Here is a 24,940-nt window from a genome sequence, read left to right as displayed (position 1 = left end):
AAGACTCCTCTTTATTCTTGCCATTTTTCGATTCTCTCCAAGAAATGTTAGCTTGCTTATGTTACAGTCAGTTTTGCATAAGTTACTTTGACGGACACATCTCCATGACCAAAGATAAACCATTTATAAAACCATGATTAAAGTAACTGTTAACTCTATATGACCAAAACTATGTTACAACTCTGAGCTTTTAGAAAATTTCTGCTTCTGAGGTTGTGAACACAAGAGGACAGTGTTTATAAGGACTCTTCCTATGAATACAGTAAAAATGACCCCATTTTAAGGCAGCAGTGGCCTGATTGAGGACTTTCATAGTGACCTTTTAACCCTAGCTAGTAAGCTAATGTCCACTGCTATGCCTCTGGGACTATTTGGCTAACGATGAGGTAACGTTGACGATATTAAAGTCTCTGATGAAGGTTACACTCGGCTCAGGACAAATAGAAAGGTTCCCTGTTGCTTCATTGGTGGAGGGCGTAGATCCATTAGCAGAGGCTCTATATTCAACAGTGACAGCAGCTCACATCCATCTCCGCAGCCTTGGCCAGCTGTCGGGAGCTCACTCCATCATTGGATGAACTCCATCCCATGAGAGCATTTGCCTCACCCTGAGCACCTGCAAACACCCGCCCTGTCTCTGTTTGTCATAGCAAATATAAAAAAAGGAAGGCTGAGTTTACTAAAGCTTAGTTTTAAGCTTAAGTGTCTAATAATGATGACATCACGTAGGAAAAACAGATGGCCGAGACTAAAATTAGCCTGATCGCTACTGCCTGATTATCCATGGGCTAAATTTAGGAGGGAATAAACGATGCCTCATTGTCGTCATCTTGATCGGAAAATGTATGTCTTTTTTTGTTAAAAGGCGTTTCAGTTTGAGACTCTGATTTCCCTGTCGGGCAGGAAGCCATCCCCTCACATGCCTCACATCTGAAGCCTCCGAGGTCAAAGAAGAGACTTAAGGGTGAGCAGCTAATCAGCTCAGGACTTTATATGTTTAATGGAGTTGGCTGAGTGGATCACAGGCAAAGGAAGAGTCAGACTAGACTCAGTGTATGTTTCTTTATGTATGTCTGTCATGTACACTACATCTCTGTGTACATACTGTACTGTATACATGTGGCTTATGTATTTGTGTATATAGTTTCTGTTTGTGGCTTGAGCCCATCATGTTATCAGAGAGCAGATGTCATCTGACGCTCCTGATAAAGTGAGGACAGCGAAGGCAGCCGTTCGGTTCTGGCTCCTTCATTGCTCCATCTGGAGAAACTGGATCCCTCGTTCCCCCTCACACCTCGGCTAAAAGGGGACCTCTTAATTGCCCTCGTTTGCTATGCAAGAAGATGATGATAAACCGCTTCAAGTAGCTCGATGACAGAGAGATTTATTTTCCTCCGAGGTGAATGATGCCATTAAGATAGATGATAACATGACTGAGCACATGTTGTTATATTTGGGAGCAGGATTCTAAATTTAGCCCATTATAAATGACTTACCATCATATATATTATATGCAATCCTATAAATACATTAATTTTCTAACATGTGATACAAACTACAGTTCTTTCAGTCACTTTGGACTTACATTTCCTCTCAGTCCATCAAGTTTACAGTTACCTGATCTATATATAACAGTCCATATTTGCTGTTATATTTTCTTTTCTTTATCCTATTTATAATTTTTCTACATCGTGTGCATGGTTTATTTGGGAATGTCTCCGTAAGTAATCTGTTATTTGATGTAACTTCATAACTATATTTTCACACTATGTGCTGTAAAGTAATCAGACCTCTAAAAAGAGACGATGATGCTGTTTGACTTCAGTAACACGCTGACCTGCAGGCTGATTGGATTTCCGTCACATTCAGGTGATGATGATGTTGTTAAAATGATAACATGACTTGAGCATGTGGTGATATTTTTCATCAACACTGAGGAATTTCTAGGTTATCTTGAGAGCACTTATCTCCACCACTTACTCAACATAGGTGTGCAGGTGATTCTGAGTAAAGGTGAAAAAGGGTGATTGGGGTCAACATGTCAGGATTTTTTTTTTCAACTAGATGAAAAGTTAAGGGATTACCAAAAGGTATTACAAACTTTTATTTAAATAAAAGCCACAAATGTGAACCACGTGTTGGTGCTAGAGGAAATGTCAGGGCATCAAGAAAGATATTAGGATTCATCCTCTGGGGAACATGAGTATCTGTACAAAGAGGTCATGATATGAAAGTCATGCTATAATTTAGTGTTAATTCTCTTCTTTTCTGTATTTATTGCTGTTAGTGTTGTCCTTCCGATGCTCAAGTCTGAGCTGAAGTAAGTTCTGGAGAACCTGCAGGATTTCTTTATGTAACTTTATGTAACATCATAACTTTCCTTATCCAATAAAAGGAGGCATTTGGAACATTGAACTCCCCGAAAAACTATTATTTCAAAGCTGAAGTCGAGCTAAAGTGGGTTCTGGAGAACCTGCACCTGCATTATTTTGTCAGAATCTGACCCGATGGTACCATGGCAAGCATTAAGAATAAATGTATAGAAATGTTCAGTATTCTTGGTCTTATAGAGACATCAGTATTACATTAAAAGTATTCAATAGTTAAAAGTTCCTTGTGGTATTTTATTTTTTACTTCCTCCTCTTTGCCCTCTCTCTTTTATTATTATTTATGTATTTTATCTGTTATGTTTATGTGGTCAGTTTATTCATTTTGTACAGACTATGTCTAAATATCTAAACTCTGTATAGTCTATTTGGTTTCGTTTTGTGTGACTGTTGTTTGTTCTTAAAATCATACAATTTAAATCTAAGGATGTGTACAACATGTTTAATGTCGACACTAATGTACCCTGATGTAGGTATGTCCCTCTGTTCTTTTTTGTATACACATCAATAAAAATATGAAACGCAAAAGTTCCTTGTGGTTGCTTTAAAATATGGATTAACCTGCCTTTTTTTAATCTATATGTCAACAGCTACAAACATTCACAACCTAATACCGTATTACAAATCACATGTGAGCAAATTTTTTTATATGCAATACGTAAACTAATAAAAAGTTTCTTGCCATCAACCAAACATTTTGTCTGCCATGTTTCTGTATAACTTATGTAACAAAATGTTCTTTGTCCTAACTTCAGGGGGCTTTCACATGAATTTTCCCAGTCAAGAAGTCATTTTTCCTATTATACCGACACCGCTTGAATGCAGCAGTTTTTCCATGTTTTTCTGCTTTGATTTAAGTTATTCAGCCAGTTTTGCTTTGTTTTTTTGGTGAAATACTGCTATATTGATAACTTTTCCTCTATGTGAGAGACTTTATCTCTGATACTCTGTGAAGGTCTTTATAACCAGAAGCTTACAAAATAAATGTGATGCAAAGAAGATAAGTGTTCAGATGGGGTTTTTTTATCTTCTTTGTGGAAATCCATCTAAAAGTTGTTGAAAGGCGGTCAGATAAGACAAAAGAATCACTGACAGCAACAATGCTGGATTATCTTCACAAACAAGTGGATTGTCTCGCTCTTTGACCCACTTTGATCAATCTCGTTCTCTGAGGTCATTTTTCTTTTGATGTTATCTGCTGAGTTACGACATATGGATCCTCCTCAGCCTGCAGGTTAAAGGTGAAGGAACAGAAACATCCACACATGAATGCTACTATGTTCGATTAACTGCTTTATCCCACATCAATGACATAACTCAAACAGTGTTTAATGAGTTAATAAGTTACCGCTACTCACAATGCAATCAGAGTTTTAAAACCCCACCTGTGGGGTAGTTACAGAGGGAAGGGATGACATTATCCATTCACCTTCCATTACATTAACTTGCAGCGACAACATGGGAGCGCCATCAGATATGAGCTGAGACAGATTTTACTGTAATGTGTTTAGTCAGGGGGTGCAGTCAGAGGTGGTTGTTATTCACAGTGACAACTCCCCCTCAAACACTGTATTGCAACACTGTGACCTCTGATCATACGTTTTTTACCAGAATTTAGACATATCGCAAATATTTTAGTCAGCATAGATACTCAAATGATTGTTTTTTCCACACAGTTTGGAACTGAAAGTGACCTTAGTTTAGCTGTAAATTCAATGAAAGAAGGAAGTTGCTGACTGATTTCCCAACATACTGGATTCAATGCAACAATCCCACAAACTGTTGTAACTACAGTACGTAATCTTGAATGCAGTTTTAACACAAAAAAACCCCCATTAAAAGACAGATAGAAAAACTAGAATCCAGGAGGTGTCACAAGTCAGATTTTCAGTTAAAGCAACCAGTGGACTTTTGTTATTAAATGACTTTATGTAACATCATAACTTTCCTTTGGCAAATATTAGGAGGCGTTTGGAACAGGTGGAACTCCAAACATTGAACTCCCCTCCAAAAAATTCCCATAAAAGCAATAAAAAAGTCATGGGCTGACTGCATCATGACAATCACATGAACTAATAACAGGGCTTGCTTTGTTTGTTCATCTTGGATGGCATTAATACTGAACAGAGTCTGAAGGTTCATAATTGGACGATAGATTAGGTTATGACTTATATAATACATTTTCACATGTCCTTTTCCCGCCGTGACAGTTAATGAGAAAAATAACCTTTGTTTTGTGTTCTGATTTGAGTTTAGAGTGTTTTTTTTATCAAACATCCATCCATCCATTTTCCACTTATCCGGGGCCGGGTCGCGGGGGCAGCAGGCTACGCAGGGCATTCCAGATGTCCCTCTCCCCAGCCACAACGTCCAGCTCCTCCTGGGGGACCCCGAGGCGTTCCCAGGCCAGGGGAGAGATATAATCCCTCCACCGTGTTCTGGGTCTTCCTGGGGCCTCCTACCACGTCTCGCTTATTAATTGTTATGCTGTCTTGGCAGCATAAAATGTAAACATACATGTTTAATTTTTTCTTTTCCTTCTGCAAACTTACTAAGAAAACATTTTGCAAGCTATGCATCACACAAATGTCAATGTTATAGCTATTAAAGGTCATCACCTGCATTTTTTTCTGGGAATTTAGGGATTGTAGCAGCCACAGGGGAGTAATGTTGAACATATTTTTGCATTTGTGGATTAAATTATTTTTTTGATTTGCATTTTTAGACCAACACAGTTAGACAGAAATATTTCCCCAAAGAGATTTCTTTTTTCAAGGACGACCGAATAAATTGAGAAACAACCACCAAATATTAATTTACTTATTCTCAAAACAGTATTAGTTATGCATTTATTGACATTTGAAAAACAAATATAATTTCAGGAAATCGACAGTTAATTTTTGCATATTGTGTCTGAAATTGAATAAACTTTTCTTTAAAACAAGCTGCATTCTTGTTTTTTATCCCAAGTGCAATCCACATTAGTACCTAAAAGCTTATTTATCACCCTTTTATTCTAGTATAATTTAGTTTTCAGTAATTTCAAGTAAACATGCGTTTAATAAATAGTTCCATTAATTAAAACTGCAAAGGTGGAATGAGTGCTTTTGACTGGAGTCCCCAAGGCCCCTAATACATTGTTATTGTTAAAAAGAAAAAAGAAAAAAAAAGAAGCACTAATTAAAACGGACCAGAAAGCAATCATGTGAAGTCATTAGTAATAAATTAATTGAAATCATGAAAAATCAGAATGATAGAATAATGCACCTGTCAAATATGATTAAAAGTATACCTCTTTGGTCTGCAGGTAGACTACAACAGTTAGTGGTGCATTTATGTTGGAAAATGTACATTAATTTAGAGTTTACTGACAAAAAATGTTAATTTAGATATTGCACCAAGCACAGAACAGTCCTTAATGAAAGATATGTCATAAGTCTTCTTCATTAGACTGCGCACACTGTCCCACGCTCTGCAGCACCAGTCTAGTGGAGTTTAGCACAAATTACGCATTTGTTTATTATCACTACATTGACCAAAAAGCGTAGCTCCACCCACCAAGACTAACCTAACCAATGAGCTCGTCGCTGCCTCAGAGGAGTGATCTGTATATCTTAAACTCCAGCCTGCCTGTTCATTGTACTGAGTCAGCGGCCATGCGCAAATGGATCCAGAGGAGGGCTGTGCTGTGTAGGCTGTAGTCTACATAAGATCTCTGCCTGCGGGACTGCACACGCACTGCCGACTGGAAATCACAGGCAGCAGCCGGAGCCTTGACTTTTATTTATCTCCCACTGATTTTTCATGAGAAAAACATAAATCCAGGATCTGACGGGTACCTTGGGATCTCTCCAACAACCCCCACCTCCTCCTCCTCCTCTTCATTTCTGACCATCTCGGACCACGGATGCAGAGAGCAGCAGCAGAAGCGATGCGGCGGCTCTGCTGTTAACTCGTTGGACCCCTTTACTTCTACCTTTCTGTTTTTTGCCGGTTTTTATCTAAAGGAGGCAGAACATATCCGCAATGAAGCTCAAACCGAACCAGACCAGGACATACGATGGCGATGGCTTCAAGAAACGAGCAGCATGTCTGTGCTTCAAGAATGAACGTGAAGAAGAGGTAAGCTGTTTCACATGAACAATATCCAGGGGTTGTGTATGACTTTGTGGCCTAGTCATCTCCTGTCTGCGCCCAGTCATTCAAACAGCACAGGGGTGGTTTTGACTCTAAATGACAATAATTATTAATGAAACATGTGGGTGTTCATGCGTGACGGCCCTTTCAAGGTGTAGCTGTGCGTACAGTGTTTTTCTGTCTCTCACAGTGCCTCTGTTTTGGTTTGTGTTTCCCCTGTTGATGCGCCTTGGGCCATCCAGTTTAGGCTAGTTTGAGGAGCTCGTAGAGAAAGGGGGAAAAAGACTGTTGTCAAGTCAACTTCTATTAACAACAACCGACTAACGGTTTGGACTTTAAAAATAAAACGCCCGAACGCAATCCCCGTTCGAAACGGCATATAAGTGTAACGCTCTGCTCTTATTTTGAAAACAAGTTCGTCAACTTCCTGTTAGCTTGTGGTAGCTAACAGAGAGGGGGCGAGGCGCTCTGCTGCACGTTTCCTTTAATAGCGGGCTTTAACGTCGGTTCGCGCTGAGTGAGGAGATAAAAATATGGGACACGGGTCTATTATTAAATATATCTATCAAATGTCGCGTCACCTCTCCACATTTAATACCACGACAGGCTAAGCATCCATTACCAGGCAGTGGCCATTCATGATTATGCTGCATCCCGCCGGCCTTGAGCGGGCAGCTGCGTAGCAATTATGTGGATGAGGATTTAAAGGGGCCCTCACCATGTAAATAATGAATATCGTCACCTTGTTAAAATAATCGCCTAACTCATTTTTTCAAGTTTTGCAGGAAACACAAAAAACTTCACAAAAAACACTGTGTGTAAATTATGTAACTTAAGAGAAATAAATGACTTAGGCAATTTTTGAACATGCCTTTGTGACTAAAGCAAGATATGGTAACACTTTATTTTGAAGGTGTACATATGAGTCACACAAGCCTGTCAGAAACATGACCGGACAAGTATCATGAGCATTAATGTTACTTCAAAGTGTCATTAATGTTCATGACGCATCCCATGTCATGTTTATAACAAGCTCATGTAGCTCTTATGTAGACACCTTCAAAATAAAGTGTTACCATATCTTGCTTAAGTCACAAAGGCATGTTCAAAAATTGCCTAAGTCACATTTTATTTTTACCTGGGCATAATAAATCCGCTAAAGTCACACACCTGACATAGGCCATTATCTTAAAGGGGTAAAATCACATGATCTGATCAACTGAGGATGTAGGCTATTTTACCATAAGTGGCCGGCGTCATGAGGAGATCATTTTGACAAAACAATTTTGACAAAAAAGACTTAAGCGATTATTTTAACAGATGATATGGGATGACAGTTATATTGTTGTTGTGTCTTAAAGACGTTTAGAGCTGATATACAATACAGCAGACCAACTTTAAAGCTGATTTCCGTGTCTTTCAGAAGTGTTATCCAACCCAAACCTAATTAAAAATACATCAGCTGTGTTATTCACCAAATAATAGGTTATAACAACAAGATATTGTTGAAATATTGTTATTTTGGGTAACTCACCATACTTATTTATTTTTTCATACGTGTTGAGATACAATATTTTACATGCAACATACACAAACAAGATACCAATAAGAAATGCAGTGATTTGTATCAAATACAGATGAGAGAATCTTTTATTAGTCCCACAGCAGGGATATGTTCAGTGTTGGAGCAGCAAAGAGGATATTGCAATAACATTAGTAAAAATGCAAGATGTAACAAAATGATAATAAAAATACAAAAAGTAGATAGGCTGAATTGTCAGATTCACTGACTCATTGAGTCAACAAGGTATCATCATCACTATGAGTTTCACTAAAATGTTCCGGTATCCTTGAGGGAATAATATTTATGTATCCATAGTATGGCATAGTTATGTCCAAATGCTGTTGCTGTGCTTGACTAGAAAGAAAGTCTTCGCCATCTAACACTCACACAATTATGCTGACTAATAAAGTAGCTGATTTAATCAACTAATCTGTAAAACTCCACAATTCTCCACAACAAATCATACCAAAAGCACTTTCTATTATTTCTTGGAAATAAGTCATTCAGCATGAAAAACATAATTAAAAATGACAAATTGACTAAATAAATCTTTGTCAAAAACGAGCAATTAGCAGACTAATAGAATAAGAGGGGGCAGCCCCACAGACTTGCATGTCTAAATTTAGCCTCTTCTTTGAGCTTGGCATAAACAAACTGTTACACAATATACAGTCAAAACTGCACAGTCTGGCGTCCCTGGACTGGCACAGAGCGCTCTGAGCAATCCAGTGTTTGGCTGTACAACACACAGATCGGAAGATTTACACGCATAGGACATCCACTCACTTACACATGTGCAGATGTTATGTCATCATCATAGCTGAGTTTAAACCATTAAAGAGGTTTCAATATTTTGTTTTCAATTGATATGAAATTAGATTTATTGTGATAAAACTTTGCACTACTGCGCTCTTTTCTAATTTTTCTCAGGTTTTGTTTTCTAAGCTGCAATTCCTATGACTTGTAATCACAGGAAAGGACAGTCAGAGAACATTGTGACAGTGTAGGTGTGACCATCACCCTCAGGATTTTGGGCTTTGACAGGCATGTCTGCTCATGCAATCACATAGATGGCACTGCCTGAAGTATGAGATCCAATCCAGTGCTCTTGATTATGTCTTTGGGTGCCAACAATGGCCATTTTCTGTCTAAAGAAGCTTCAGATGTATGGGGCTTTGTGTCATCAATACTTCCCTTAAACACATACAATCAGTTCCTAGACATAGGAGACTCAACTGTGGTGAAATAAGAGCCATACATGCTGTTGGACGGTTTTGTTTTGGAAAGGAAAGGAGAAAGCTGAGCCCTCTGGGTGAGGTACACTATGACAGCAATTAAACTCCCAACCGGGGAAAACAGGAACCTGACAGTGCAGCGAGCAGGCAGTGATAGCTGAGGAGGGAACCTGGATTTAACAGCTTGTGAGATGCTTGGCTTCTTTGTGCCAAGGAAATGTCTTTAATTTTATGTCAGGTTGTAGAAATATATCATTCAATAATTAGTCTTAGAGTGTCTGTAGTCTCCACAATGATACATTTAATTCAAAATTAAACAAGTAGAACAACGGATGTGTTTCTGTGGAATTATTTCACCAATGGATTCAGTCAAAAGTACAGTTTTATGGCTTTAAAGCTGCTTTAACATTTTTTTTTATTAAAAATTGATTAAATGACTATGAGCAGTGGACTCAGTGACTGAGATTTATCACCTGGCGGAACATTTCCCCTCAGCTCTCTGGAGCTTTACGGTGGCATTGAGCTCGTTGTTTTGTCTTTTTAGTCTGGAACTTTACTGTTTTGGTTCACTCTCACCTCTGTCATTAGTGTTATTTCCGCTTTCCAGCAGCAGCAGAAAAAAAATGTAAAAAAGGAAACAACTGTACACTTCCAGTCCAGCACCAAACAGCAGACTGTAAAATTTAGCAGCTAGCAGCTGAATATTGAGCCTGATATTTCCCTTGAAAGTGTTGGTGGAGACCAAAAATGAGATAAAATTGTGATTTGTCAGATGGACATAAATAGGACTCCAAATGAACAACTTTATAAACTTAAAAGGTCATGGCAGTGGTCATGGCATTTGTCACTTTTTCCACTTCCCCCAATTGTCTTTTAAGTTAACTGTTGTCAGCATTAATATCCGAGTTATAACTTTAAATTGTATCATTAAATTATTTGCCGGTTCATGATTTTAACAGCAACCTAATGTGCTTGCTAAGCGTTGAGGCTTTATTAAAACAAACTTTATGTAATACTACGAGTTAATGCATTATTCAAAGAGAGAGAAATGATCTGAATCGAGACAACAGCTCAAGCAATAACCACCATGTTTATGAGTTTATGACCCAGAGGCTACATATTGAAGGTACTGCAGCAGATTGTAAATACTGTCATACTGGGAATGGGAGGGGGAGGTTATCAGTGTGAGTGGATGCTTCAGCAGAAAGTCAGTGATGTAGGCGTTCAGCTTCTCTGTGTCTTTGCCTCTCCTGCTGTGCCATTTGTCTCCAACAGTCCCTGTTTACGACTCCTCTTTTATCTGTTGATACCTGAATAATGCTGCGACTATATTACTGTCTTAGCACTATTGATTCGGCCCCTACACTGCTCGACTGTCTTAGACTTCCCATCATTCTCTCTTCCCGGCACTCGGCCTGGCATTTGGAGCCTTCTTTATTTGACAACTACAGGCGTCCCTCCTAAAGGAGGAGGAGGAGGTGTTAATGTCCTCCAGAATATCCCTGCCTGCTGTCCCTGTGTGAGGCCATGCCAGAGGACTGACTGTCACAGCCTATGTTTTATTACCAGTGGAGATTCTAATATCTCAAATGGAGATATCGAGTTAAGAATGACAGTCAGTGTGTCGGTGAAAAGTTCACGACTGATTTTTTTTTTTATTGACAAGAGAAAGGTTCGCTGACGCCACATGAGTCTGACATTTGTCCACAGTGTTTTTAATCACCCAGAGGAGATTTACTGTGTGTTACCCCTGAATTTGCAGAACTCCTTTTGCACACTGGGGCCCCCTATGAAGTGTAAAAAGGTAAAATGTCGATGGGAAACACTGCAGTGATCCCTCTGGGGTTTCTCCTTCACCCTGCCTCGTTTTCCAAATATAAGTGGGTTCCCTGTACACAAAGTTCAGCTGTCACCTGACCGCTGACCTATGTATCATGACGGTGTGAGTTATTTTGTTTTGGTTTTTCGACACGCTTTAAACTCTCGTCTATGTAGGTTAAGGCAATGCTACTTATCTGCATGTGAAGTTATCGGATAGTTCAGAGAGAGCTCTAGGTATAGAGTATGTGTCAGCTCCACTTGGAAAGGTTTGAAGAGTAGAACAGGGGTCGTATTAAGTCTTGGAAGTTTGGAAAATGCTTAATTTTTAACCGTTATGTTTTCAAGGTTAGGAGTATGCTTGAATTTTTATATATCCTGTTCCCAATTAATATTCAAAATTTCAACAGAATCTGTTTTGGTTTTTTTTAAACGTTCACAGTCATTCATGTTAACCAAAAACCTGTTAATATTTAAAATAAAACTATCCTGTTGCCATATTTACAAAACCCAGACTTACATTACATTGACTAACATGGGTGCAAAAATTGGGGGAATGTTTTTGCAATTGCATACTTGGTTGAAACTTTGATTAGGTTTAGGTTCCTTGAAAGTGCTTACAACATCCTTGAATTTTACTCATAAAAAAAAAAATGGTACACACTAAGCTGTAACACCTGAACATCACAAGTTACGATTGAGAGAGCTTGAAACGGTGTTTGCAAATTAGCAGATGATGCTCAATGGTAAGCTAAAAGTATAAATGGAAATAGATGGCTAAAAAGAATGAATAAACAGTTCAAATAGAGTGATATAATCTCAAAGTTAGCTCAAATTCGTGGATATATAGTTGTAAGCTAAAGGAAACTAATCAAAAATGATTTATAGTTGGCTAAAAGTAACGGATAAATTGTTAAAATAGCTTGTTAAAACAAACAGGAAAATGGTTTAAATCGCTAGCTAAAGGTAACGGATAAATGGTTAAAACAGCTAGCTAAAAGTAATGAATAAATGGTTAAAATAGCTAGCTAAAAGTAATGAATAAATGGTTAAAATGGTGAGCTAAAAGTAATGAATAAATGGTTAAAATGGCTAGCTAAAAGTAATGAATAAATGGTTAAAATAGCTAGCTAAAAGTAATGAATAAATGGTTAAAATAGCTAGCTAAAAGTAATGAATAAATGGTTAAAATGGTGAGCTAAAAGTAATGAATAAATGGTTAAAATGGCTAGCTAAAAAACAACAGATAAATGGTTAAAAAACAGATAGATGGTTAAAATAGTTAGCTAAAAGTAACAGATAGATGGATATAGTTTATTTTATCCCTCGGGATAAAGTATTCTGGTAAATGGTTGATAGTTAGCTTAAAGTACATGTCTAAGGTTAAAAGTAATGGATAAATAATTATTAGTAACCTAATGGTAATGTGAAATAGCTAGATGTAATGGAAAATTGGTATAAGTTGGCGAGCTAAAGGTAATGGAAATTGGTTGTACAACGTGATGAGTGGTGACAAATGGGGCACTTCAGTTCATGTGGCTGGGCTGTGGGGTACATCAGTCAATAGAGTTGTTCTGATGACATTCAGATGCTGACCTCTTATTGAACTTATACTATTATTTCAGTGAATCCACTGGGTTTCTAAAAGTTGTCCTGGTGACTCGGAGCTTTGAGAGATGAATAGAAGCTCAGAGGCTTTTGTTGTGACGACAAATGTCTCGCCTTGCTGAAGTGTCCCTTTGCAAAGCTTAAAGGCAAAGCCAAACCCTTTGCTGCTCCCTTATGAACATGTAGCTGTATTCATCTCAGAAGCACATGTGAAGTATTCTTAATTTCATTTCTTAATTATAAACAGTTTGTAATATGTCGATTCAGCACTCTACATTCCAGTAATCATTAAAACAGAACTAATTGTAGCCAGTGCTATATTTCTGAGGATGAGACAAATAAGACAATCAACAACAAAAAGATAAAAATGGAACAACCGCGGAAGAAATATGCTTTTGTCCTCACTTCCCCGGAAGCTCTGTGGCTTGTGTTTTGTATACATCTCACACTTTAGACTGAGGACATGTTGACAGCAGTGATCTCCCTGTAAGCCTCGCTGGCTGCAGCTCAGCACACAGACACACACGATCAGACGGCGAGGGCAGCGGGGTGGAGTGCAGATCTCAAAAACACATCCAGAACACAAATAATGAATTTTTTATTACGTCATAGCACTGAAATAGCCCATCTCGCATTGGAAGTAAAGGACACAATAATAGCCCGTATGAGAGCAGACTTCCGGCAGGTGATATTGAAGTTCAAAAGGAGGACAAATAAACCGATGACGCACACATTCGGACAAAAAACCAATTACTATCTTTCCTTTTTGTTTTTAGATTGAGTGAAGTGCCCCTTTCTCAGGCTTAGTTTGTTTTAGCTCACCTTCCTGTCAAAGGCCAGCCTGTTCATCAAAGAGCTCACGCAAGCAGGTTACGAGGTTCAACTTTGCACATTTTTTACAGTCTGCACTCTACTGAGAAGACGTCATGTTCTGCACCAGCACTATTAGTTCACAGGCCCCTTCCTCACACACATGTTACTGTACACTATATCAGACACACACCTGCTGTGTGGGATAGACACCTGTTGTGGGTTTTTCTTGAACCTTTTCCATCGACAGGAAGCGTTTACTGATCGCGCTCATACTTAATCCACGGCATCATGCTTGACATTCGCACTGTATCTCAACCCCCGCCCCTCATGCTAACCTATATTTCCTGGGAAGAAGCAGGTGGCTGAGTTCGCTGAATGGGCACGTGAGAAAGACAGCAGCCGACAGCTCTCGCTGGTAAAGCCCAGAGCATGTGTCGTCCAATCGGTTTGGCCCCGGGCCCTCCGGCCTTTACAAGAGCCTCAGAAGGCAACTAGTATCTGCAGCCACAATCCCATTAGAGAGTGTAAGGGAAGATATACAAAAGCTGAGTTAGGATTAAGTGACAGACTTACTCCTCTGGCAGATTAGTGGATATGGTGACCAGGTGACAGGTAAATGTCACCATATGTTGTACAAGCTGCTTAACACACTTTTTTCCTCTTTATTTATGTATATTTACCTTCACTGATTGTTGTAAAAAGTGACAACTAACAAAGCCTGAATCTTATTTCATTTGCTTTTCTCACTTGACTGTTGATATTTTTACAAGCCATTTCCCGTCACAGGTTGCATTTTAATAATGAGCGAATACGCTTTTTGACGAATGTGATAATGTTTACAGCAGGTGTGCTTGTGTCTGTTGTGGTTGCTATATGGATACGGCTAGAAACTGCAGTCACAGGCACATCTGATCCGTGCATATCGGTGCACACTGCAACTGTAGTGTAATTCAAGCTCTGCAGGCCGCTTAGGGGAGCACTGACAGAATTCGAGTGGCTCATGCTTGGTTTACATGCATTGTTTGCTGGGGTCATGTTTTGTTGGAACCGCTTCAGCCCCGGCTTTGATTGAGCTTCATCGCCTTTTTTGTAAAATCCCTAAAATGTTTGAGGCTCAGACAAAGCCTCTGAGAAAGGGCAAAACAAAAAAAATTGGGAACGGCAGAATGTTTTCACCAAAAAAGTATAAAAAATGCATGCAACGGTGCCCAAAAATCCAGTTTCTTCCAGTGAGAGTGAGCCGAATTCTTTTTTACTCAGACTATTGCACCAATTTTGAGTGCGGCTATGTCTCTTATTTTCAGATATATTCCACGAATTCCATGTATTTGTGTCACTCAGAAGAACATTTTTACCATGTTAGGATTCAGTATTTAAAGCTGTGATGGATTTAGGTTCCTGTCAGCAGCAACAGAGAATAAATAGCAGAGGTGGCATCAGTCATCTGCCCTTCAGACTTGAGTCAAAAGGGTCAAGGGTCATCATGTCAAGTCCTCAGTTTCTGTGTGGGATTGAATGATCCTCTGAAACAACAGGAAGGTCTTCCCTACCCTTGATGTGAGATGTTTATCAGTGTCTAAAGGAGCGTATGAAGACATGCATTCCTTATTTCAAAGTGAAATAATTTAATTGACATGGTATACAATTTTTAAACATTCTTTTATTTGTTTTAAAGGTTCTCCTGGTCAGCAGCAGTCGGCACCCGGACCAGTGGATCGTCCCCGGAGGCGGGATGGAGCCAGAGGAGGAGCCATGTGGTGCCGCAATACGAGAGGTGTTTGAGGAGGTGAATAAACCTGAGAAATAATTTTGTTTCTTGGCTCCTATCCTAAATTAGAGTTGAACAAATTATCAGAATTTACAGAATTTGTAAATGGCAAAATGTTTGTCAAACTGCATTCTGAAACCATGTCCCAGCCTACAATGGAAAAACTCTTAGTTTGGTAAAGATCCTCCCAATATAATTGCACCATGATCAATGCATATTTCAATGACAATGAAAATATTCAAGCAAAAATGATCACTCCCTCCAAAAATGTGAAGCATATAGCAATAGCCGTCCAAATAATTGTATTAAGATCTTTTTTCACATGCCGAAAATGCAAAGTTTCCCAGTTTTGCAAAGTGTTTTCCTGGACTGTTGAACACAGCAGTTTGAACCAAAATAGACAGTTTTTAGTGTGTTTGACTCTGCAAGAAACAGGACAAAGTTTTAGTATCGGAAGCATTGTGGTTTCCCTTTGTAGTCTGAATATTATTGACTAATTACGTTTCAGCAGGCTTTGTTGTTTGCAGGTAACCTTTTGGAACTCAAAAGAGGCGTAACATAATCTCCAAATTGCTCCAAACCATCAGCTGTAGTCTGATGATGATTTAGCTTTTTAACAACTTCAGTAACTCAACTAAACTGGCTACCTGTGAAAAGATCTGGTCGTAGACGTCGTCTGTGAACTCTTAACTCCATTCTTGCTTGTCAAGTTGCTAATGAGACTGTTAATTATGACAGAAGAGAGATTCTTGGCCCGGATATCTGCTATCCGTTATTCAGATATGTGCTAGCTACACTGGAAAATCAGAGACATTGGCCCGCACCCGCAGAGGCTAAATCACCGTCCGACCAATAGCCGATGGGTTCAAGATTGTACAGACAGTGACTTGGCAAATTCTGGGTGTTTGCTCAAAGGCAATTTGAGATGACTTGCTGCTGCTGGGGACATTCCTGTGATGTTTATAGGGGAAAGGACATGTTGGGAATAAACATCTGTGCATCTCTTGGGGCACATCACTACAGTTCCAGTAAAAGGAGACACAGAAATGGCTGCAGTACGCATGCTGAGGGTGAGATTTTTTTTTGAAGGGCCACAGAGTCAGTATCTGGGTGACTGAGGAGTGCGCTGGTATTCCAGAGGTCCCCTTATGGTTGAGAACCTTGTGTTCTCAGCCACGTCAGCGGGCTAAACTTGGCTCCTCGCTGGATTCCTGTGCATTCACAGATCCTGCAGCCCGACCCGCCGGGAACATCAGCGGGGCAGAGTGACACTTGTGAAGTATGCTGAGCAGAGCACCGGAGAGGGGGGAAAGGACAGATGTCATATGTCTTGACAGTAATCCGATTCCCGTGAATTAATAAAGCAACTGTTAGGTGTTATGAAAGGGGCATAATGACATTTCCGCAATAACGCTCTTTCAAGAATCGTGCCAGCTTTTTCCTCCAGGCAAAACGTAATTTCTAGGAAATGATAACAATACCTCGAATTGGAATCACACTAAACTTCAACCACTCTTAATCAATACTGAGAAATCATTATACCCTTTTAAGAGAAACTACGATTATAGCCTGGCTGACAGTTTCTCCATAAATCTAAGAAGCTGTGCTGCCACAGAGGACAAAAATGAACTCCAAAAATACCTCAGACCGGGCACAGAGCTCTATTCTCTAGTTCAGTTCTGAGCGTTTTTGTGTTTGGGTAATTGTTTGTCAAACATTTCTACATCAAAACAAAAGCCTGGGAGGTTAAAGTGGAATTCAGTGCATGGAGACCTCAAAAACATGAAATGTAATACACAATACCCATTGTTGTGACCCAGAACGTAGTGTGTGGTTTTTAACACTGCTTTTCTAAAGTTTCCACCCTCTATTCATAGTGGAGGTTACTTAAAACTGTAAAAAAAAAAAAAAAAAACTGCACAGAGAAATGTCCTCTACTGTCGGTTTGTTCTTCACACCAGAGCCTTAACCATTTTTCCTCATTTATTCCTCAGGCCGGTGTGAAGGGCAAGCTAGGACGTCTGCTCGGTGTATTTGAGGTAAGCTTTCACAGCTTTATATTAGTCAGGTTTATTATACTTACTTGTACTACTTGTGTATGATAAAGTGCAATTACAAGGTTATAAGATGCACAGATAACAACATGATTTTATCGTGAGCATTAGATGATTTCTGGGTGATTTGTGGACTTTTTTGGAATAGTGTCGACAAGAGAAATATTTATGGTTTAATATCATTCAATAATCAGCGTCCTTTCCTTCTGATCCCTAAAGCAAAACCAGGATCGGAAGCACCGGACGTATGTCTATGTGTTGACTGTCACAGAAACACTGGAGGCCTGGGAGGACTCGGTCAACATAGGTACGGTTTCTCTTCACCTTCTCATGTTTGTTTGCACATGCTCTGGTGTCTTTCTGCTCGCCCTGCTCTGCAGAGGACTAGTTCACCTTTTACAGTATCCTGCTTTTTAATTTATGTGAATGCCAGCATACTGCATGGAGACTATATGGCCGCTGGCGTATGCAGTGACAACAGGTGCCTATAAATCTGGGCCTGTGGTCGTAGCTGCAGTGGTCCTGAGCTGCTGTAGATCACAGCTGTCAGCAGGCTGGACGTATCCAGCCTCACATTGTTATGTGCTCGGTGGAGAGCATCAGCTACCTGTCAGTGTAAACACGAGCCTGAGAAGTTCACTGTGTTCCAGCCATAAGCAGATTATGAGACAATGGGCCCCTGGGCACAGACATGCAAAAGGCCCCATCACCTCTCCTACAGAGGAGCAAGACACACACCTTGTGGTGGTTTTTGCCTCTTTTTTTTGTCTCTTCGTGGTTGTTTTGTGTCGTTTTGATCGTTTCGTGTCTGTCTTTTTTGGGTTGTTTTGTGTCTCTTTTAAGTAATTTGTCTCTATGGTGATTTGTAGTAGATTTGAAGTTTTCATCTCATTGTCATTATTTTGTGTCTATTTTTAGTAATTTTGTGTATCTTTTTAGTTGTAAAAGAAATATATATATTTTTTTGCCATTTTGTGTTTTTTTTTTTTTGGTTGTTTGGTCTCTCTATCTTCTTTCAGTTGTTAAATTTTAAGTCATTTGTTTTTGTGTAATTTTTGGTGGTTTTGTATCCTTTTGTGGACATTTTGCATTTCTCTATGGTCATTTTATGTCTCTTTGTAGTTGTTTTATGTTGTCATAGTTGTTTTGTGTTTTTTTTTTTATCATTTTGTGTCGTTTTGGTCATTTGGTGTCTTCTTTAGGTTGTTTTGTGTTATTTTGCTTCTCTTTGTGGTCATTTTGTGTGTGTTTTCTTTTGTTTTTGATTGATTTATGTTTCTTTCTAGCTATTTGGGGACTTTTTTGGTGGTTCATGTCTCTTTGGGGTCATCTTGCATTTCTTTGTGGTTGATACATGTCTCCTTGAGTGACATTTGGAGGGGAGGGCCAGGCTGACCCCGGACACTTTGGGCCCCTGGGCTTGTGCCTGTTAGGCTCATTCAGTATTCAGTATTTGTCGGTATATATGCCATGTTTTCATGTGCATATGATAATAATCTTGCTGACCAGACAAACCAATCAGCTGAGGGTGAAACTTAAATACACTCTGCCTGATGCAGTAGCTCTGCTGAATACTTCCCAATTTCAGTTATGACAATAAACCATTGTTTCCCATTATAGATAAGAGAGTAACATGTTAAAGCTTTTGAGTTTCTTTGTATTTATTGCAAAGTTACTAGAAGAAATTGGTTTTTTTAACAACTTGTGGTGGAAGACAAATTGTATTTTCTGTGTAATAATAGAAAATCCATAGAATTCACAAGTTCTGGCTCTCTGATTGAACTACAGTCATGTAGTTTTCTTCAGTTTCTTGTTCATTTTAATGCCTGGTACAACTAAAGGTACATTTGTTTGGACAAATATAATGATAACAACAAAAATAGCTCAAGAGTTTAATGTAAGAGCTGATATCTAGCCATTTTTCATGGTTTTCTTGATAATAACCAAAATCATTAGCAAGAAAACCATGGAAAATGTCTAGATATCAGCTCTTACATTAAACTCTTATGAGCTATTTTTGTTATCATTGTATTTGTCCAAACAAATGTACCTTTTCATTGTACCAGGCATTGAAATGAACAGGAAAAAAACAAGGGTGGTCTAATAATTTTTTCCATGACTGTATATTTGTGGATACAAAGAAGGCCCAAAACACAGCTTCCCTGTGACTCATACATTGTGCTCTGTCTCCCTCTGCAGGCCGTAAACGGGAGTGGTTCACCGTGGACGAGGCCATCAAAGTGCTGCAGAGCCACAAACCCGTCCACGCCGAGTACCTGCGGAGGCTTCAGCTCAGCTGCTCCCCGACCAACGGGAACTCCATCCTCCCGAGCCCACCGCCCAACGACAACTACCCACATTACAGCGCCACCGCCACCACGCCCTCGACGGGCAACGTGCTGGGCTCCTCCTGCAGATAGGACTGCACCAAAAGCTCATGTCCTGTCCAGCTCGGACAGTTCACTGAAAGTCTGTACAGTCTTGCATGAATCTAATGACTTTTCAGAGTTCCGGCTCTCCTGTATGTATAATTTCTAGTCTTAGCTGCAGGACAGACCAAAGCCATCACCAGAACTGTGTTAAAGACTCGTGTGACGGAGCAGGAGAAGTCTCTGACAGGAAAACTGTGGATATCTCAAGAACACTTTTTTTTTTTTTTTTTTTGCTGGCAAACACCAGAGCGATGAGCTGCAGCTCGGGAAGAGGAATCTGCAGCCTCCTGGTGAAGGAATGCCTTACAGAAACTTTGTATGAATGTTGTATTTGGGCCGTTTTATTTCACTAACGTCATTTTTATTTTATTTTTAGCAGAATGGATAAGCTTTCTAGTCAATAAAAGGTTCATTGACCCCAAAGCACGTCCATGTGGGGAATGTTTCCAGACTTAATAATATCATCAACCCATGATGATGAAAGCATATATCATGTTACACTACATGGATCTAATTTCCTTTAAAAAAAAAAAAGATGCCTGGAAATTGATATGTTTCAAAATTCTGGATTTTTTTTACACAATGTCATAATCATTTATTGACATTTTTCCCAGCTTTAAAGCGATATTTCAGATTTATTTAAGTTGGGGTTGTGTGAGGTACTTGTACCTAGACCCAGTTTGGAGAAATTAGAATATTTTCACCACTTTACTATGCTATCAGACAGCCCTTTTTAAGTTTACATGGAGGGAATTGAAACCGTTATCAATCCTCTCTTCAAAGCCATCAGACTCCTTTGATAAAACCAGTAATTTTACCTCGGCAAAACAAGGGAGTTGCCGGTCTACCGCTGCCTCCATCGTTTAGTTTGAGTTATTGTGTGAATGAGCGTTGGTGCGGATTCACTGAACTCCTTCAAACTGCAGAGGTGGAAGAAGGATTCAGATCTATTACTCCACTACAAGAAAAAGTCCTGCATTCAAAACTTACTTAAGTAAAAAAGTATCAGCATCAAAATGTACTTAGTATCAAAAGTAAATGCAGAATGGGCCCACTAAAGTTGTTTTATACACTTTAAATTTATTATTGGATCATTATTGATGTATTTATGTAAGCAGCATTTTACTGTCATCAAAAGAGGGCTAATTTGAACTACCAACTTATATACTGTTATGTGGTTGAATTTATAAACATGCATAATCATTCTAAATAGATTTTTTCATGTTAAGTCTCGACCTGAAAAGAAACAAAAGCTGTTGGCTAAATGTAGTGGAGGAGAAGTAAAAAGCTACATAAAATGGAAATACTCAAGTAAAGGACAAGTACCTAAGTACAGTACTTGAGTAAATTTACTTAGTTACGTTCCACCATTGCCAAACTGAGGGCGTGCTGACTGTGATCTACACTGCAAAAAAAGAAAAGTTGGGTGAACTCAAAATTACAAGGCAACAAACTTTGATAAAATTTTAAGTTGGACGATTAAACTAAATATTTTAAGTTTTGTTTTTGAGTTTGCTCAACTCTGAATTTCTCTGGCACGATTGTAACGCCGCTATGAAATGTCAGCTAATGTTGTGACCACAATTTTGAGTTAGCCGCTAGCATCAGTTAGCCGCTAGCTTTTGCTGATGATCAAATTTCACCGCTTTCCCGCATTTCACAACAAAGAAATAAGAGTTATCAGAACTATTGTCCCTTGTTTTGAACCCCAACTTAAAGATATAAGTAACAACAACTCACAAACTTGTTTTTGAGCAGACAACTGGCTTCCTTTGTTGTGCTAACTTACATTATTGCCCTAAATGTCAGTAATTTATATTTCCAAGTTTTACCAACTTAAATCACTGTTTTAGGCCAAAAAATACAAGTCGGCTTTTTTTGCAGTGTACTGTAAATAATACACTGACTATGGATCAGTTCCTCATCCATCCAACCCTACTTCAAAAAAATCTGAACTATTTCTTTACATAAATATGCTAAAATGATAAAGCAACCCCCAACATCTCCATTCAATGAATGGATGATGGCATTTAAGATGAAAAATATTTTACTCAATTACCGTATACAAACGCCAGATGCCGAGCCAAAAATGGCTTGTGGTCCCAAACGGCAGGGTCAAAGGTCAATGACGTACTATCTCGCAGGACTGCAGCAGCTGTCAGTGAGTTGATACCTCAGTAAACTGAAAACTGGATCTGAGTCACAGCGCTGTGTTCGATATCCTTTCACATGTCTGCTGTGTTCATCGTTAAACTTCAGCTAATTCTCCCCCGAAGTTACGACAGCACTAACCTTGACTGATCCAACACACTGGTCTGTTGACTGTTTGAAGCCACATACCTTCTGTTACTGTTTCCCACGTTATCAAAGTGGAACTATTTGTACATCTTTGCCTTAGGTATTACATGCTGCTAGGGTCAATTGAGGTTTTTTCCAACTCCGGTAATCAAAGAAGTAGATTTTCATGGTTAACTGCTCTTTGAATTAATTTTGAGCATTTGTCTCATGCTGCTTCAAGGCAATTTGGCAGTTTTATTACAAATATTAACATTTCTTCATGCTTTTTGGCCTTTAGGTCATACCCGTCTTCTCACTCCACACTACGCATTGTCAGTTAAACGCTAAAACACTCCCTCAAAAATAAACCAAATTTTTAACACAAACACAAAGACGGAAATCCAAACAAAATGGCTCAAGTTGGCAGTAAAAGTGTCACATTTTTCATATTTTTTGCTCATATAACTGTTGAAAAGAGACACCCACTCACTCCTGTGTTGACAGCTGAATGACGACTAGTAACCATACAGAGATTTGTAAATAGCTTTGAAGAGAAACATTGAACACGTGTTTTTAACATGAATGTACCTGTAAAATTTTCTCTTAATATTTTATATATTTTTTAACAATGTGTAAATGGCAGGAAACAAACAAACATGTAGAAAAAACCCACTGAGAACAGTATGTACAGTATATTTGTATCAACAAAAACGTGCCACGGGTTTCAGGATATGAAAAATGGTATTAAATGGAGATGGTTGGTAAAAATGAATGCGTTTGTCAGGGTGATATAGAAGTTCACTTTAGATTGGCAAAAAATGACAGACTGAACCTTTAAAATTTGAGAGCTGTTGGGTAAACTAATTTCTTTTTTTTATAAAATATATATAGCATCTTGCTAATCAACTTGTGTCAGATGCACAAGACTGAGTATAGACATTAGTAATCAAACTGGGTTTTTTATAATAAAAAAAAATGTTTTGGGGGGAAATGCAGTTTTAAAAAGTAAAGGCAGGGCAGTAATGATCAGGGGAATGTTTTGGACGCTTTGGTAACACAGTGAAAAATAGTTTGTCATACCTTTTCACAGACAAAAGTTTATTTTATTGCTTCTCTGACTGTTCTGAAGGAGTTAAATATATTATCTCCTCTTTTAGGATTTCCCTTGCGACCCTGACTCAAAACACTAGTGACCTTTCAACTTCCCCAGGGTCACTGCGCCATCATAAACTCACCAAAACACCAACTCAGCTATTATAAACTTTCAGCCTTGTTTGATTGCTAAAAATAAGGACTCCAACACGTCAAACCTCTCTGTGTGTATGTGTGTGTGTATATTGTTGGTTGATGAACGTAAAATATGATGTGCCAAACTGGAAAACTTGTTTGTATTCAGGTGGGAAAATTTTTGATGTCACGTTATATTATACAGATTTTTAGGCCAACTGCTTTGTGAAAAAAAAAAAATCTCAAACATTGTTTGATAAACTTAATTGATGTAATTTCAGAATATAGTCATTTATAATGTGAAAAAAAATGTGTTTTTAGAAATTGACTGCATCCTTCATTGTTTTAAAATAACTAATGAACCACAGCACTTATTCTTTTTACCCCATGCTGTTTTAAACATCCACTTGTAATGTAACTGAGCATATAAGACTATCCCAGACTACAATCAAAACAACATCAATTTAACTTAAACTCATTCATGTTGATGTTTTGCTGAAACACGTTCTTCCTCCACTTACCTGAACCTTTGTTTGATGCTTGGCTCTTTCTCTGAATGCTCCTTTTTACGAGTAAAGCATGACAGTAAAGATAAGAATCCCACAAATGAAATGTATTTGCTCATTTACAAACATGTAAGACAGCCTGCGTCCACTCAGTGACCAGTGGATCTGGACCGCTTGATTGTCTGCTGAACACATTGTAATGTCACATGGATGTATCCAGAGCATTTTACTCAAAGCCAACTAAAGATTTCTCACCGTTTTGTGATGAATATTATGCACAGAAAAGTTTAACCTGAACGTGATTTGAAGACTGGAAAGATTGTTTCTGAGAAAAGATTTCATTAAAGGGGAAAAATCTTATTGTAAATGTTGTTGAATTCTCATTTATTTCTATGCGCTGTCTATGAATGATTGTCAAGGTTTGGCAAATGATTTAGTGGCTTCTACAAGTAGCAACATCAACAACAATGTCTGTCAAAAAGTCAGCCGCGCATGAGCCATTATGTTTCAGGTTTAGTGCTTCTGTAGAGTGATGACTAGATTAACCTGCTAAAAGGCCCTAGGGTAAAAATGTGTGTCACTGTGTTTCTCACCCACACCCCCTATTCTCCGCAGGGATTAGCATCTGTAATGTGACGCGTTTATTAGCTGATATTTTTGAGTTAGACAGTTTCCAAAGTATCATATAACACGGGCCCTAAAATCAGTTTTGACTTTTTCAGAAAAATCTGCTATAATTTCACCTCTCATCATTCTTAAATGGTGGGTGTTCCCAAGCTAAATCTGCATTTTATCCACAAGTACCACAAACACACTGAGTAAACCAGGTTTTTCTTTTGAAGTAATATAATTGAGGATATTATAAGATCCAAACAATAGGACAGAATAGAAAAGAAACCGGTCTTTGTTCTTATGAGACAAAAAAAAAAGGCCAAGCAGCTGCCTGCACCGTGTCAACAGCACAAAGTGCAAATTTGGAGGCCAAATAAAAAAAAGATATCATAAATGTCTGGATGTTGATCTTGGGAAAAAATCCTTGGCAATAAAAGTGTGTCACTTCACAACTTGCCTAAGGTAGTGACTGGCTCCTTTCCCTGGAAAGACACACCTGGT

At 38.7% G+C, this 24,940-nt stretch overlaps 1 protein-coding gene across 1 annotated transcript; it reads left to right on the top strand.

Moving 5' to 3' along the window:
• Positions 1-6,040: 6,040 nt before the first annotated feature.
• nudt4b (nudix (nucleoside diphosphate linked moiety X)-type motif 4b) lies at positions 6,041-20,240 on the top strand. Its single transcript, XM_059325796.1, has 5 exons — positions 6,041-6,510; positions 15,239-15,349; positions 17,326-17,370; positions 17,605-17,692; positions 19,585-20,240. Exons 1-5 carry the CDS (start codon positions 6,415-6,417, stop codon positions 19,803-19,805), a joined length of 561 nt encoding a protein of 186 aa, XP_059181779.1. The 5' UTR covers positions 6,041-6,414; the 3' UTR covers positions 19,806-20,240.
• Positions 20,241-24,940: the final 4,700 nt, after the last annotated feature.

This window comes from Centropristis striata, chromosome 22 (genome assembly GCF_030273125.1).
Source record: "Centropristis striata isolate RG_2023a ecotype Rhode Island chromosome 22, C.striata_1.0, whole genome shotgun sequence".
In the NCBI taxonomy this organism is placed as follows: domain Eukaryota; kingdom Metazoa; phylum Chordata; class Actinopteri; order Perciformes; family Serranidae; genus Centropristis; species Centropristis striata.
The sequence above is the reverse complement of the archived record's forward strand: the minus strand, read 5'-3'. Positions and strand labels throughout refer to the sequence as shown.